Raw genomic sequence first — 17,261 nt, 5'->3', positions numbered from 1 at the left:
GTGGCACAGAGAGAGCCTTTTCATCTCCATGAATGGGCTGTTGTCATGCCTGTTATTATATATTTTTTAATCTTTTTCTTCTTTTCGGGTCGGCCCGGCGGGGAAGCTCAGTATCATTTTCCATCCTGTGGAGGCAAAAGGGCTGAATCGGCAACTCTGCGCTTACAAAGTTGCTTTTTAATCATTTTTGCGTTCCTGGCACCCCCGCCAGGGTAATCGTCCGAGCCCCGCGACACGGTGTATGGAGCCGACACACTGTTTTCAGCATCGCCCATCTCCCGCTTTATTCCTGAGATTTGTAATAGGTCAAAATAACCAAAGTTGCATGAACTTATTTTACAAAATTCTCCCCTTTTACTCCAAAACCGAAACGTCTGACTTTAAAAGAGCGCCATCGGCACCTTTTGTGTTCCAGCGATGAATGAAGCAATCAGTAAACCGATATTAATCTCCTGTTTGGATTGGGCGCCGTAGACCGACGTAACCGCTGCTCTCTTATTAAACAAACACGAAATATAGAGCGCAAGCACACGCGCCGCTCAACTAACTTCATCCGGACCAACAGCAACCCCACCATCCGAGACCGGCGACGTGGATAGGATATGAGGATGGGGAGCGGGGCGGGAGGGACGTGGGGTGCTCTTTGTGAATTGTGTCCTATGTGGATTAGTAGCCGGGAGGCCCCATAACCCCGGTCCTTATATTACTGCTTGAGGCTCAGACCGCAGGAATTCCGATACAGTTTCTCTAGCTGTTTATTATAATGTTCTCGGAGGAGCTGCCCGGGGGCGCCTGCTGTGTATTATGACTCCGTGGTCACTTCGTTTCGTGGTTGTGCTGTTTTTCAGGCCGCATGGAAGCTTCTTTCTCTGCCGGTGCCCACAGGAATCCCTTTCGTGAGATTGTTTTCAGATACAAGCTGTCTCGGTGCAAGGAGGCCAAGTCCTGCTGACATGTTATTTTGTAGAATCTGTCTGATGGACGGGACCCCTGACCTCTGCCCAGGGGGTCAATGCTGCCCCTCGAGACAGGTATCAGAGTTCCAAATAACAGCCAACGGTCCCTTGATGAAGCCATTTGAGGTATAAAAACATTTCTTGTGGAAAGCGGTAAACGTGGAGCAGACCGGCACCACAATAGAGGGCCCAGTATCTGCCCCGGTGCCCCCTGGCATTGGCCCTCAGTATAGACCCCAGGGGTGTAGCCTGATAACCATCGTAACCCCTTCTGTGCGATGAAGGGGCAGCTCATTGTTCTGCTGAGTGATGTGAGCACACAACGGGGGGCAACAGCCAGCAGCACAGGGCAAATAGCCTGAAGGAGACTGGAAAAGGGAGGTAAAACCTGTTTAGGTGCAAATGGTACTGGTGCAAAGCGGTCTTATTACCATAGCAACCAAAGCAATGGTCCATGTACCAGGAAGGTTCCATTGGTTGCTATGATGAAAACCATTTTCATGCAGACCTTCCAGTATCTGTTAGCAATAAGCAGCAGCTCACACTGAGCTGGCATTGGAGGGGTTAATGTGCCTCTGTGCTGATTTGTAAGTCTGCTCTGGCACCGTAAGGGTTACTAGCCAAAGTGACATCACACCCCGGGCTTTGGCGACAGTGCCGAACTGACACCTAGGGCGGCCAATCAGCGATAACCAGGCTGTAGCTCACAGCCAATGAGCCGACGGGCCTCGCGGAGAAGGCGGACCCCGGCGGCCCAGGTTGGTGGCTTGGGGTGCGTGTGGCAGAGTGACACGGGGGGAGTGGGAGAGGGACACGTGGAACGAGAGAGTGACGAGGAGAGTGGGAGAGAGCGACACGAAGAGTGGGAGGGACACACGCAGGGAGTGAGTGTGAGTGCACGCCCAGCCTGGCCCGTCTCTGCACTCACACTCAGGTGTTTACCTCAGGTGATCGCCTCCCGCGCCAAACTCTCCACAGACTCTGCTGTATGTACAGCGCTGCGGAATATGATGCGCTTTATAAGTAATAATCAATACTGTCCGTGTGTAACAAACCCAGAAACTCTCAGGGAAATTATAAACTACATAATGTGGGCCGTGGGCCCCAGACCCAGCGCCCCAAGTGCCGGGTTTATGGACCAGTCAGTACTATATATCACCACCATACCACACAGCGCTGTACAATGTTATTTATATATCATCTCCATACTCCACAGCGCTGTACAATATGTTACTTCTATATCGCTATCATGCACCACAGCACTGTACAATGTGTTATTTATATATCACCATCATACACCGCAGCGCTGTGCAATGTTATTTATATATCGCCACCATACTCCGCAGCGCTGTACAATATGTTACTTATATATCGCTATCATACTCCACAGCGATGTAAACAAGGCGTAGTGGTCAGTGCATCACATACCCGTTAAGCATTCATGCGTGTACCCCTGTAACGTGCGCTCTTGTGTTTCCAGCTGGCCACATGCAGAATTCGGGGGATCTCGGCGAGAGCGCCAGGAAAGAGAGCGTGCCAGACGTGGTAGGTGTGGTGACATGACAGACCTTCTCGCTCCAGTGTTTAAAGGGACCCCTGGGCCCAGCTCGTTGTATATACTATATACATGATAGATACTAAGATAGGTAGACATTACTAGGGGACTGTGGGCAGACATTACTAGGGGACTGTGGGCAGACATTACTAGAGGATTGTGGGCAGACATTACTAGGGGACTGCGGGCAGACGTTACCTGAGGGCAGCGGGTATGCATTACTAGGGGACAGCGGGCAGACATTGCTAGGGGACAGCGGGCAGACATCACTAGGGGACAGCGGGCAGACGTTACCTGAGGGCAGCGGGTAGGCATTACTAGGTGCTAACAGTTACATGTGTTTAACACATGTGATTATATGTGTGAATGCTCTGCTTTCCCATCCAACATTTGCCTTTTTTCGGGCTGGGTTTTATCGCCCATAAACATCTGGCAGTTTACGCTTAACATGTGACCCACTTAATTTTAAGAGGGTGGAATGAGGGCATGTTTTGGTGAACAAGGATTATCCAAGGGGTCAGAACGTAGAGAGCAGCTGTTCCTGTCCCTTTACCCCCATCCTTCTTTATTCACGGGGCTATTGTAAGAATTCATTGTTTTCAGCTATTTCACGGGGAGGTAAATCATTTCATGGAAATTGGTACATTTTTCTAATTTTTTTCCCTCTTTAAAATAAATGCTTAAAAAAAAAATCAGTCTCGTTACAAGATGTGAAAGTTTGGGTTCCAGGCCCCCAGACACCCATAAAAACTGAATCACAATATATTCAGCTGTCGTTAAAATAGGATGGAATATGGATTCCACGAACATTACTTGTTGAGCCGGTGCGAGTTATACATTAAAAATATATATTTCTTAGAAAGAATTGGGGGAAAAACTTTCATTTTAAAGTATGAGAAGTTCTTAGAATAGAGTGTTGAACTCAGGGGTGGAAATCCCAATAGGGGAATCGGAATCTCACGTTATTTCCTTTGCTCTGGTGCCGTGAACTCTCATATTCTGTTCTCTGTTCACCCGCATAATTCCGTTCACAAATCCAGTTCCCTGGCGTGCTGGGAGTCTTGTGAGTGAATCGTCCTTGCCATACCATTATAATCAGTGCAATTGGGATATAGGTTAAATAGTCATTTAGGGTTTTTTTAACTCTTTGCACATATCCCAATGGAAAGGATTTCTTATAATGTCCAGTAGAAAGTACGCCTTTTCCCGTATCTAGTATCTTGCGCTGCCAGCAGGTCGATAATCACTAAATCGTTTTATATTTCAGTCTGTGATTCTCCCCACGTACAACGCAGCGCTATGGCTGGACGACTGCATGAGATCCATTGTAGACCAAGGCTTTGATGGATCTTTGGAGGTGTCTGTCTTCAATGATGCTAGCAAGGTAGGGAACTTCATCCAACTTTCACACAACTTTATTAATAAAACTTAACAAACACCTGTATTAATCTTAGACATGCCTCTATGTACTCCCGCATTACTGGCCTTACATTAATGTCCGTGTGACACGGGGGGGTAGTTAATTCAAACATTGAAACTACATTTCATTCTATAATTTTTGGAAGTGTATAACGGGGTTTAATGTTTTGATTAGGTTGCTCTAGTGGTAAGTCAGTCTCTTTTTGCCATGACACAATGGGGCTGTTAATACCTTTTTTTGCAAGCATCCACATTTTTTTAAGAGTGTTCACGTTTTCTAGGACCGCTCAATAGAAATAATAGAGGCCTGGAGGCCGAAGTTTGAAGAACGAGGAATTAGTTTGGTCGTTGGAGGTCATGATTCCCCCGAGCCACGTGGAGGTAAGAGGAGACATAGAAAGACATTTTAACTCCTTTCCAGAGTGAGGCTATGAGACATTAATAAAATAAAAAGGAACCAAGTAATATGGTTTCTCGGTCACATGATTGACAGATTGGAACCCCTGCTCTCACAGTTATTAAATGCCCCCCCATAATTGCTTAATAAACTGCATCAATTGCTTCTCGTTCCTTCAAATACTACCCAGGAATTTGAGTTTGAAATTAAAAAAAAAAAAAGTGTAAAGAATTTCTCACTGTGAAGTGCATGATCTCTCCGTCATGCTGCGGCGAGGAATGTTACTATCCGACCGAACTCGCATTTGTCAGCTTGAAACTATAGTAACATTTTCTCTCTTAACCAGAAAAGCCCGGATTGGATTCAGATCTTTTGGCAAAGACATATGAGCTGCCTCCCCCCCTTCCCAAGCAAACTGATATTAAACCAAATACTTCACTATTGTGAACATTAAGCCCATAGCGGGAGACTCATTTCTTTCCTGTAAAAACAGCTTAGATTGAAATCATGATAAAAATAAGGACATTTTCAGTCATATGGATGTTTTTGCCTCAAAATGTTTTTTTTTTTATGATTTAGAATATTTGTTTATAGGATTGTTTGCGTATTAACAACATAACACAAGATGTTGTTTTGATTTGGTATTTTGACGACATCCGATGGCAACACTTAACGCAGTAAACACCACGTTCGTTAGATGTTCATACAGAGTGGGCTGGAGACATTGCTTTGGTCACATTAATGGACAATAAGGATGCGTCCCAGAACAGAAAATGAGCCGGTGTTCCAAACACAATAAGAAGATAGAACATTTACAACTAAAATAGAATGGATAAAATAAAAAACATGCTCAGAAGGAAGAGACAAGAAGAAAATGAGGAGGGGAGAGAGCCGCAGATACGTCGGCCGGCATACAGTTGACGGAAGAAAAGGAATCCAAAGTTCCCTTTATATCCCCGATAAGGACAGCCCTGCCGTGCCGTATCAGCGACCGTAGCTGGTAACGTGGTGATCGTTCCTCTTTAAGTCAAACGATACACTGGCTGCCTATTTTGAAGCCGAACACAGATGTTTTCAGGACCCTGCCCAGCATCTGCCAGATGTGCTAAAACTTTAATTAGTTTGCTGAGAACAGAAATATTATTCCAGTGATTGTATCCGAGAAGAAGCGCTTTCTTGTGTTTTGGAAACTTTACAGACTGTTTTGTGCCTTTTTCATGCTACGATAGTAACATTTTGGACACCCTGTGCTCTGGGGGCTCTGTGGTCCTCACCCTCCGCTGACCAGATCCCCCCGCAGCATCCTTTCTAGGGGCTGAGTGTGCGTCACGTCCAGCTGGCAACACCCTTGGCACAGTCGGAGGTGGTAATGCTGTGATCACTGGCTGCAGCCTTCATGTCCAGATGATTTAATGCAAATGTCCGTGTGGAAAGGTCACCCGCAGTCCATATTTCATATCATTCCCCGCTGACAGCTGCCACATGGCAAAAGTTCCTGGTCGTCCACGCCAAGGCTTGAGCACAAACTACGCTTGGTGACCGGTGCCAAGAGCAACACTTGTATCCTAAGTTTTTGGGTTGGGTTTTTTTTGAAACACAGAGTCATTTTATTAGGTTTAAGCTCTATGAGTTCCTACCTGGCCAGAGGGCATGCCCTCCATTCTTGATGATTCCCTGATTTCCCCGCATTTGCACCGGAAAGCATCACACAGAATTTATAGAAATATCTCTGACTTTCATTGCGAAATCGGCTTTCCAGCCCGAGACTGGAATGTTATTTAGAGTTTGTTAATTTCTCTGGCAAAACATTGTTTACGCGGGAGCGCGGCGTTTGCCAGACGAGAGGAACCATTTGTTGCGCGCGCTCTACTGCTTAAAGTACCTGTTGGGAGTGCCAGCCAGTACTGGGAGTTGTGGTTCACCAGCAACCGGAGATCATACAATTGGCACTCATTTTTTTTAATGAGTATTATGTTCATTTACTAAATCTGTTTTGCGAGATAATACTAAAAAATAAATAAATAAGCGGAAATTGATACAAAAGCTGCTAAATGTAACGTGCTGCTGGCTGGGGGTCTCCTCCAGGAGACAGATAATAAAGTAATATATGACGGAGACATTTGGAGATTGCCGCGGGCTGTAAATCTGAAAGCCAGACCCACCCAGATTATTTTATATCGTTTTCTTGGAGATAATCTGCTGGAAATTGCCAGAAAAAAAACACGAAATAATCACTCTTATTTTGTTTTTTTCTGCACTTAAATCACACACTGAATCCGTGTGCAGTTTGTTGGAAAGCCGCTCAGGTCAAGCGCAGGGTAAGGGGCCTCAGTAGACTCTTACGTACGAAGTATGTAGCAATCCTTTCCTTATTTCTCAGCAGTTTAAAGGCGCTGTCCCACCTACACAGACCCGAGCCCCATCAGCACGACTGAGGGAGGTTATTACATGCTTAACGTGGGGAAGAAATATCGATGTGAAATATAAGACTCCCCAAAAATCGACATGAGGAGTTCACAGCCTATACATTGAGCATGACCACAATAATCATGTCCGCAGGCTCCTCTGAGCCCTTTCCCCCCCACACTCTAAAAATGGCCCCTCCGGCGGGCATCATGTTTTTACCATGAAATCTCGCCTTTCATGTGACGCGATTTAAGGCTGCAAACCCTCGGCATTTGAAATCATGTGAAACATCACAAGAGACCCCACAGAAAGATGATTATCAGACAGCCGCTGACATGCTGAGAGGGTCAGCTTGCCGTAAATATTTGAGACCCCGGTTGGTTATGTCAGGCAGAAGATACCTTCACAGTTATGCAGCAGTGATTCCTTGTGAGGACCTCCTGCTCGTTATAAGCAGACGGTATTCGTACGCCTTACGTGGATCAAACAGGACTCCAAAATAACAATCCGTACGGACTACGGCAGGCAGCGCTTACTGTATCATAGAGAAGCAATGCCAGGAGGACCGTAGAACATCATAGAAGTCTGGGGGGGTCATAGGTGCACATAGTGTGGCGGGACCCAACGGGTATATGTATAGGAGTCACTTCGAGGAGACACTTTATGACGACGTCGGCCATCCTGTGTGACACGATTCCTCCTTTGCAAAGACGGACGAGACACTTTCAGGGCCACATTTTGCACCTCAGATCAGTTGACCTCCGATCCCCTTGCCCAATGGGGAGGCCCTCTGCCAAAACCCTTTCAAACCCAAAATGTATTCAGCAAAAGAGACCAAATGTAATTATTGGCAGGATCTATTAAATATTGTTGCTCCATTTTTGGATCAGGAGGAAGCGAAGGTGGAGAGGACCCCCTCGTTTTGGACAGGAGGAAGTGGGGGTTGGAGCCGATGCATGGGAAGCTGGATTTGTGAGAGTAACATGAAATTCTACTTCTCACTGTTAATAAAAAACAAAACAAAAATTCAAACCACATTGACTCTGGGTGATCTTTTTTGGATTGGGGATGAGGGGGCATCCTGTTTCCCATCCCGACTCTGGGAATATTGTTGCCCCCAGGTGAAAATACTGGCCCTGGTCTAAAAATATCCCGCTATTTATTGAACTCTCAAAGCTCCTGGCTGGAAGGTAATGGATTCCAGATGTTACGATGTCATCAACCTTGGCCGGTATCAGCAGCGCGGAAACGTTGCCAGTTCTAAAGAAAATGGCAGAAATGAGTCATTTGTGCTTTTTGTTTTTTTTACAGAATCAGTTAACCGGAGCATTAAATACACTTAGCTGAATCTATGTGTTTCTGTATTAACCTCTTTAGTATTAGAGAGGAACAAACACCTGGCTCCTCCATCCTCCTTCGTTAAAGTAAATACATTTTTGCAGAATATTTTGTTAAACCTCCTATTATTTTAGTAATATATGGTTGTTTTTTGGAAAAAACACAACTGAGGATTTCAATTAAGACTTTTCTCGTGTGCTAAAGATGGAAATGCTGTTTTTCTGACACAGAGGTTAGAACTATGTTGGGTTCATAAAGGGTTTCCATCTGTTTGCTCAATATTGCTGTGTTCTGGCCCAAAAGGTCTCTCTTATCCCCAGCGCTGTATACAGCAACAACCCCCACAGCAAATTATACAGTAGTAAACCCCTAGCACTGTAAACAGCAACAACCCCCACAGCAAAGTATACAGTAGTAAACCCCCAGCACTGTATACAGCAACAACCCCCACAGCAAAGTATATAGTAGTAAACCCCCAGCACTGTATACAGTAAAGTCGGTCGACATTGAAGAAAATCAGTTTTTATCTCATTTTGCTCCAATAAACTCCCTTTACCTGTAGACCTGGAGCCGCCGTTGCTGTCAGTCATGTGATATTTTAGGTGACTTTCCTGGCTCAGACACCACACTGAGCTGGTGCTTTATGGCGATGCTAATGAAGTCCGTTCCTCCATAGACTTTCATTAGTCAGAGAGTCCAGCTGGGTGATGTAGACGATTTATACAAAACTCATGTGGCTGTCCTGTGTTTTGTTTTTCAGTCTCTTTTTTATTTGACCTGAGTTTATTTTATTTCTCTTTTTCAGTTGGCTTTGCAAAGAACCAATCGATTCGGCAGAGTTCCGGACGCTACTTATGCTTTCTGGATTCTGTAAGTACTTTGATGACCTCTTTATGGCTACATCATTGTAAATAGATTTCTGTCTTAAGAACGTATGATCCTGCTATGAATATAAAGTCCTGGTGCAAAAAGACTTCCAGTCCCCTCTAAAGTCCTCTTTCAATTGTAAGCTCTTGTGTACTACTTTATCTGTTGGCACTGGATAAACAATGAAATGGTTACACTAACAAACGTGTGCCATTTGGACACCCCCTCCCTGATATCAGTGCCTGGGTATCTCCTTCTGAAAGATTAAACAGAATGGATTGTTTTGTTATAAATGTTTTGCCAAACTAATCGAAACCAACAGATCAATCAAGAAAACGTTTCGAACCCGGCGGACAGCGTATGATTTTCTGGGAATGTTTCCGGGAGTTCCGACACATTTATACATTTGCCCAACCCCAATAAGTTTTATTATTACTGAGAAACGTGACAGATGTTTGAGGAATAGTTACGGCTGAGATGTTTCCGGGAACTATTTTATTACTACACCGCGACGTGCCGGCAGGTATGGGTTAATAGACGTACACGCAGTACGGCCCGTGGACGCTCCGAGGGGAAGCTAATCGCAGCTGGCAGCGCCGTATGGTCACACTCGCAATGTCCCCGTGGGAAACATGGAAGAAAAATGCAACACGTCGGAGACAAGTTGTCAAATACCTCGGCTTCGCTCTAGAAGTGACAGTTTGGTCCGAGTCTGGCAGCCACCGGCTTGTTTGCACACATCTCACATCTGTTTAGAAAGCTTCCACATTTCAATAGTAGCCCATTCTCCCCGAGCGCGGCTTGAAAAGGGTCAAGTACGTAAAGCGGCCCGGCCCTTGGAATGGCCAACGGTAACCTGTGGGAGTTTCCGCCGGCCTGAGAAGTCGCGTTGACGGAAACACAGATAATGTGTGTTTTCTCTTTTGTGCTCCTGCGGAAAGATTGATTCTTTATGTACATTCCCCGAGACCTGCCCAGAATAGTGTGAATATTTATGATTTTAGCGCTTCTCACGGAGGTAGAAGACAAATCGCATTCGCTTTTACTTCCACTCCTGACATTGTGCAGACGTCGCTCTCCCATGCCTCTCCGATGACAAATCTACTCTAATCCGGAGTGTTTTAAGAAACTCCTAAAACTTCCCAAACTTCTCTTCATCTCTCACTTTAAAGTCATCTTTTGCTAGAATTTGGCACTTTTAGAAAACAGGTCATTGGCTATTTTGAAACACAGACTCTGCAGGCAGATCGGCCCCATCCGGCCCCCGTCTAGTCTTCTGTTTCTCCTGCTGTAAAGACTCAAACCTTAATCAGTCGTTGGTCTCGTCTTAGATTCAGGAGCCGGATGTCTATCCCATGCATGTTTAATGCCCTCACTGTATTACCCTCTACCACTTCTACCACTAGACGCTGGGCATTCGCGGGACTCTTCTCTCTACCTGAAGCCTCCATCCCCCACCTGAGTACAATACACCTCATTCTAATATGAAATAATGACTGTAATCTGAACGCCGCTTTGTTCTGCTGCGCTTTCCAATGTAAATATAAACCTTGCTTGGTCGACGGAGGCTTTAATGCTCGGGGGATGCTATAGAGCTTGGCACAGGGTTAAATCAACTTGTGTTTGGCTTGGCAGAGGTTCATAGCTTCTAATGAGCGTTATTATTTTGGAAATTCAGTAGTTTGTGTGCGGCTCTTGAAAGCGTCTCAGACTCTATAACCCCCTCGTGCCTCGGCCCCGGAACTCCTCTATAAACCCCTCGACCCCGGAGCTCCTTTATAACCCCCTCGGCCCCGGAACTCCTCTATAACCCCCTCGGCCCCGGAGCTCCTTTATAACCCCCTCGGCCCCGGAACTCCTCTATAACCCCCTCACGCCTCTGCGCCCCGGAGCTCCTCTATAACCCCCTCGGCCCCGGAACTCCTCTATAACCCCCTCACGCCTCTGCGCCCCGGAGCTTCTCTATAACCCCCTCGGCCCCGGAGCTCCTCTATAACCCCCTCGTACCTCGTCCCCGGAGCTCCTCTATAACCCCCTCGTACCTCGTCCCCGGAGCTCCTCTATAACCCCCTCGGCCCCGGAGCTCCTCCATAATAGGGAGCAGTGCCTTGGCCTCTACGCACTGTGCCTGCCTGTTGCTCGTTTTACCATCCGCTTACCCTGTTGTTCTTGGACAGCTCTAAATGCCATTAAAAGCCAAGCCGGTGGAACAGAAGCATTGCCCCGGGGCATTTGCGAGCTTCTGAGTTATCGCTGCATATATGTCACCTACTTCCTTTAAAGCTGAGAAACTCGGTGTGTATTTAGAGTTTACGGCTTTGTGTGTCAGAATTCCAAACGGCAGTTTCAACAACTGCAGATAATTCCTCAACGTGAAATTTTATGGAACCTCCTCTTTAACAGGGAGAGTTAATAGGGTTTCAGTAACGCAGACCTCTAATGAATCGCCTAACGCAAACAGTGAGTCTCAACAATAATCCGGGGAGACACAACCCTCATGGGGAGGAATAATCCTGCAGTTCCTGAGAACAGGACGTTAAGATGGCTGCTCTCATGGTATACAAATAAGCTGGGGGGTTTCTAATCAACTCAACCAAGCAGTCCTCTCCCACTGTCTCCCTCCCCCTCAACCACCAAATAGAGTGTAAGCTCTTCTCCTTCTATACCAGTATGTTTAACCTTCGTCAATGATTTTTTAGAAATTCTCTGTCTTATTTTCACAGCTATACGCTATTGTAACAGCGCTACGGAATCTGCAGGCGCTATATAAATAAATGTAACGTATATGACTTATTTAATCAGTAAATGATTTAGTGTTTTGACCCGTAGTAGTGACAGATCTCTTTTTAACGATAACGCGCGGCGTTCTACCCGAGCTGCGCTGAGAATAATGAATCCTGTGACAGCTGGATTAAAACGTATTGTTAAAAAACACATCTGCTGAAGGGCCGGGAGGGCCGTATCGGTGACACTTGTCACTCACGTTTGTTTAGACTCCAACGGTCTCCATTCCCCGGCTCACCAGTTGTGTGCTTTTCCCATCCTGCCCGGAGAGGTTAATAACCGTCTGCCGATCACCGCTCGGCACCGACAGAAAAGTTCGAATCTAGGAGAAGAAAACTATTTAGAGCGGACAATCCTTCCCAAAATACCAAAATATATACTTCTGAGCTCAATATTGCATCCGTTTCCTGCTAGCAAAGGCTGACTGAGGCTGCGTTGCCCCTCGTACTTGCCCTTAATGCACTCGTGCGCTGCGTATGGACGGCCTTCCCTCCAGCTTGTAACCAGCGCCAGCCTCCTCGTTCACCGGACGGGATAAGATTCGCTGGACGAGGTGCGATATGCTGCAGATCCTCTGCCTTACATCGCTCACCGGACTAGGTTAGCATGTGGTGCAATATGTGATTTATTGAGCCCCTCTTATACTCCCCCCTTCTGTATCCCTGACAACTTGAAAAAACTTTCAACTACAAAATATATATATATATGAATTCCCCGGGGAAGGTATATTCTGATGAGTGTATCTAGTCGGGTCTTTTAAAAGTATGTTCCCTTGTCTCAAAGTTCAGGAACAATACATAGAATTTGATTGCAGATCGTCGCCCGTTTCTCCTGCTGTAAAGATCAAACCTTGGTCTTGTCTTAGATTCAGGAGCCGGATGTCTATCCCATGCATGTTTAATACCCTCACTGTATTACCCTCTACCACTTCTGCTGAGAGGCTGTTCCATTTATCTACCACCCTCTCAGTAAAGTCAAACTTTCTCACATTACACTGTGTGCTTTACTGATGAAAAGTCGTGCGAGGTACAGCTTGATTTGCCCCGTTGGGTGCGAGGTTCTAAGAGTGAAGGAGAACGTATCTTCCCCGGTTGTCCATCTGTTCCGCGGCACTATGTGGACACACACAGCGTAGCGATGGACGCAGCGAGCCGCCCGTCATCTTATCACGTAGGTATCTTCTCCGTCACCCATCCCGCTCCCATCTGGCTTTGTTTAGCGAGCCCTTCTTCAATCCAAATAAAGCCCCTTTCATTGAGCCGTCTCTCAGCAAACTGCTTCTGTCACGAGGAATGTTTGCAATTAACCGGATCCTGCACTTCCAAGGCACGGTCCCCGGCTTCGGTTTCAGCCCAAGTAACCAGATAGTAGCCGTCCATCGACAGCAGTGTAAGCGTTTTATCCCGTGGTCCGTGGTAAAGCCGAGACCCCTGAGCCAACACACCCTTAATATCTGAGAAGATGCCCCGGCTGTGAATATCTGATTATCGGACGTCGTCACCATGCCGCCCGACGGCACAGAAATGTCTGTACGGTCAGCGCTGTTACAAAGTCTCTCTTCCTTGGACATTCAAGGGGAGAAAGCGAAGAAAATTAGAAACATGTGGGAAAAAAACCCAAGGTAAATTTGTGGGTTTCTGGTGATTGAAGAAAATAAGAATCACCAGATGAGAGCGATTACAGAAGACTGTTATTGATGAACGGCCCCGGGGAGCTGTAATAAGAGGCGTAGCTCTGGCTTCACGTACTGTGAGTGGGCTCGCAACGATTTTCCCGTTGTCATCATTTGCCGCGCCAAGACCATGTGCTGCGGCACCCAGCGAGGGTGGGACTGGGACTCGGCACTTCTGTTAGCAATAAAGTGCACTGATCTCACCCAAAATCCGAAGATCAAAGAGTGGGGAGCAATGGGATCCGCACCCTATTTCCACAGATCATCACCCCCACACCTTATGTTGCTCGAATGATTGATGGAGCGCGGATATGATGTCATAGCTCGGCAAGGTTAGCGGCTGCTACCATATGTATGGATCTGGCTCCTGCATGGCACTGGGGCAGGGATCCTTGGCCCTTTTGCCCCTTGGGGCACCCAATACAGAAGATAGACGTAGACAGAAGAGCCCAGGACTGTCTGCCATTGGCCTGTTACTTGGTTTATTATTTAATACTCAGACTGATGACATCAGAGAAGCTTTGTGACGTGTACGATGGCTTTCCTTCCTGCTGGGAGAGTTCTCCCCTCTTTCTGCCCATAGGCCCTGTGTTATCTGCTGCCTGGGCACCTTCTTCCTGAATACTTCCCAAAGCACGGCTTCTTTCCCCAGCTAGTCACCACATTTATGAATTTACGAGGAAATTCTTCCGCCCATAAGAATAATAATTTGCCGGACGCGTGATTGTTGCATGAAGTAATCCATTCGTGGCACACGCTTTCAACCAGTGCCAGAAGCTTCCACGTCAGATGCTAATTACTAACCTCCGAGGATAGAACAGAACAAGAAGCACAAGGGTACACGATGGACTGCAATTACCCCTCTGCCGCTGACTGGCCAACTTTTTGGGATATTTTCCCTCTGTTTTGGTTTAAAACAGACTAGTGACAAAAGTATTGTGGCATCATTCTCTTTCTCTCTTTATTCTTCTCTCTCTCCTCTCTTCTCTTCTCTCCTCCCTCTCTTTATATTATGTTTGTTGTGTCTTAGTGGAATATTTGCGCTGCACATCTGGGGTTTATATGCTCAGGGTACATGGTGTTATTAAGAGCAGGCCTCATTTTTATGTTGTGTTTGGTGTTTATCTCCCTTCCAAGGTCTCATCACTTATTGCTCTCCTCCTGATCTCCCCTCCTGCCTCTTTTATCTTTCTACTCAAACGCCGTGCATTTAAAAGGGCAGAAAACCCCCGAAACGGAATACAAAAGTATCTTTTTCTCTTTGTCAGAGCTTTTGGGGCAGAACCCATGCAATATGATAATGACTGATAAATGCTTAATTACAGTGCGTCCTGTAATAGAGAATTCTGTGAGAGCGTTAAGCGGATGAGATTCAGGGGCACGTGTGTTTAGAGCACCTACCTACCTACCTACCATCCACCTACCCAAGGAACCCGCATGGACTTTTGTCTCCCGTATGGCGGATCTCTGTGCTGCGGATGGTTTCTACGACCAGAGTAAAATCTGTGAAAGAAGCAGATAATAGCGCTGAGATAACGCTCAGAATCCCAGGTCTGACTCTTTTTATTTTTCTTACGGAGATTCTTATCTTCTCTATTTGCCAGATGGCTTTGATGGCGGCGCTCGCTGTTTCTTATCATGACTTGGAAACCTGAATAAACATCGGTTAAAATAAGCATCCATATTATATGTAAACGTGTTGGCGTGTTGGTTCTCACGCGTGATCCTGTCCCTTTCATTCACCGGGTCTAGTGATCTGAGTCTATGATGGTGATATGGAGCCAACGCGTTCCTCGCGAGTCAGGACCCTGGCAAAATAACCCTCACTCTCTCTCACTCACTCTCTCTCACTCTCACTCTCTCTCTCTCACTCACTCACTCTCTCACTCTCCCCCCCTCTGTCTCTCTCACTCTCTCTCTCTCCCCCCCCCTCTCTCTCTCACTCCCCCTCTCTCTCTCTCACTCCCCGGTCCGGCTGTCATTCCTCGGACTGAAGCCTTAGAAACGTCGGTTTCACGCTTGTGTTTAAACATTTACTTTTTTTTCTTACAAACGCAGAGCACTTTTTATAAAGGGTTTCTGTATCTTTAACCGTGGGAACGTACCCAAAACAAATAGCCACCAGTTTTTTTTTCTTTTCTCAAAGTGGTCATAATTTGCAGCATTTTTTAACCAAACAGCTTCCTTTCCACACCTGCTTAGGACAGGGGATAGGCCGGCGATGGGAAACTTTCTTTTTTTAAATGTATTTATAATTGAGTAAGGAGCAGGTCGCACGTTTTTTCCACAAAATGTGACACTCGCTTTGTTATTCAGGCATTATATTCAGATTTTTTTAATCAAAACACCTTACAAAAATGTCAAAAATGATTTAAAGGAGCAGGAATCTGATACAGAATTTGAAAGGTTTTGTTCCAAACACAAGAGATGCAATGCACATTCGTAGAAATTCTTTAAAAACACAAAATTTGGACAGTTTGGTTTAAATAATGTAACGTTCTCGAACGTGTCCTTTCTCCGTCCGTGTTCTCTTCACACTTCAGCGATGCTACAGTGTCTGCAGTCGATATAGAGTTTGTCCGCCCAGCTTGGATGGAACACGTTGATGTAGAAAGCCTGCGCGGCCCTGAGACTCTGTGCCTGCGTGTCTAAACTCAGCGAAACAGTTGGGTTTAATTTTGTCTACTTTTGTAACTGAGATAAAGTAGAAAGTTGGATGTTCCTGAGCGTAAGAATTCTTTATGAAGGAACCTTGAGATAAACCCCACGCAATTCCTTCTTAAGAAACTAAGTAACAGCGATATGATCTCCGTGTAGCCGAGGAGCAGCCTGTATTTCAGGCTTTTTTTTATGACCTTGATGGTTAATCGGTTGACTTCCTGGTAACGTTGTGTCTCGTCCTCCTAACGCTGTGCGGTTCCTTCGTACGTCTCAAGGTCGCTCCGTAATCAAACAGAAGCCCTCAGGCTTCTTGTTGACCGAGGACTCAAACCCTTCTCGAGTCCACCATGATGTTCAGATATGACCGAGACCCTAGCGTTCATTTAACCGCTAGAATGTAATCAGTTGGGTGGATTTCCCATGGAAAATGAGTTATTTGGACATCCCTGACTGTTAATTCTGGATTCGCTTGAATTTCATGACTTGGGAAGCACCGAGTCCCATCCTCACCCAGCTGAGTCACCAAAGCGTTAAGCCTTCTGTAGAGGACAGCTGCCTCTATGACTCAGGAATATACTCCAGGAATCCGAGCAAAAATAAGATAAATAAATGATGTGGAGCGTTATAGAACTATGTCTTATAGATACAGTTTGGGGGCCGTTACCTGCCTCTCGGAGGGCATTGCCTTCTTATCCCAGCCACAGGTGACCGAAGCGTTCCTAATCTGATCCTGGAATATCTCGGCCGCACCAGATAACATTACAGCTCGTCTCCTGCCGGGCGCTGCCGGAGACCGGCTCCTCACAGGGGCCGCGGTAACGTCCCTGACAGATGCATTCTGTCCGCGTCAGGGGTCTTCTCTGTGGGGTGGGATAGGTTTGAGCTTCTCAGGCTCTAATCCAGATGTTTCCCTGCTTGCAGCTGCTGCACCTGCGCATGGCACTCTTATTCCTTTCACACATCATATACTCAGAGCTTTACTCCTTTTTCATATACGTCCTCAATTTACGGCACCTATAGACCAAGCGTGTAAGTTAACGCTAGAACAGGACTAAAAACATCGGTCCTTTCTTTTATTTGTTGCTCCCCGATCTCTAGTGTCAGGTGGCGTTTCAGCCGTCACCCCCCTCCGGCCTCGGTGCTGTAAAGCAATACTTTTCAGATTCACCTTTATTCCAGCGTAAGAATCCGAGGCCGACCCGGTGA

At 46.3% G+C, this 17,261-nt stretch overlaps 1 protein-coding gene across 1 annotated transcript in view; it reads left to right on the top strand.

The window, feature by feature from the left end:
• Nucleotides 1-2,440: 2,440 nt before the first annotated feature.
• B3GNTL1 (UDP-GlcNAc:betaGal beta-1,3-N-acetylglucosaminyltransferase like 1) overlaps nt 2,441-17,261 on the top strand; it is a 60,381-nt gene continuing 45,560 nt past the window's right edge. Inside the window, exons 1-4 of the mRNA XM_053453108.1 lie at nt 2,441-2,501; nt 3,779-3,895; nt 4,212-4,311; nt 8,877-8,941. Of these exons, the coding sequence (XP_053309083.1) occupies nt 2,445-2,501; nt 3,779-3,895; nt 4,212-4,311; nt 8,877-8,941 (339 nt within the window). The 5' untranslated portion in view covers nt 2,441-2,444. The remainder of the gene's footprint in view (nt 2,502-3,778; nt 3,896-4,211; nt 4,312-8,876; nt 8,942-17,261) is intronic.

This window comes from Spea bombifrons, chromosome 13, assembly GCF_027358695.1.
Source record: "Spea bombifrons isolate aSpeBom1 chromosome 13, aSpeBom1.2.pri, whole genome shotgun sequence".
NCBI lineage: Eukaryota > Metazoa > Chordata > Amphibia > Anura > Pelobatidae > Spea > Spea bombifrons.
The sequence above is the reverse complement of the archived record's forward strand: the minus strand, read 5'-3'. Positions and strand labels throughout refer to the sequence as shown.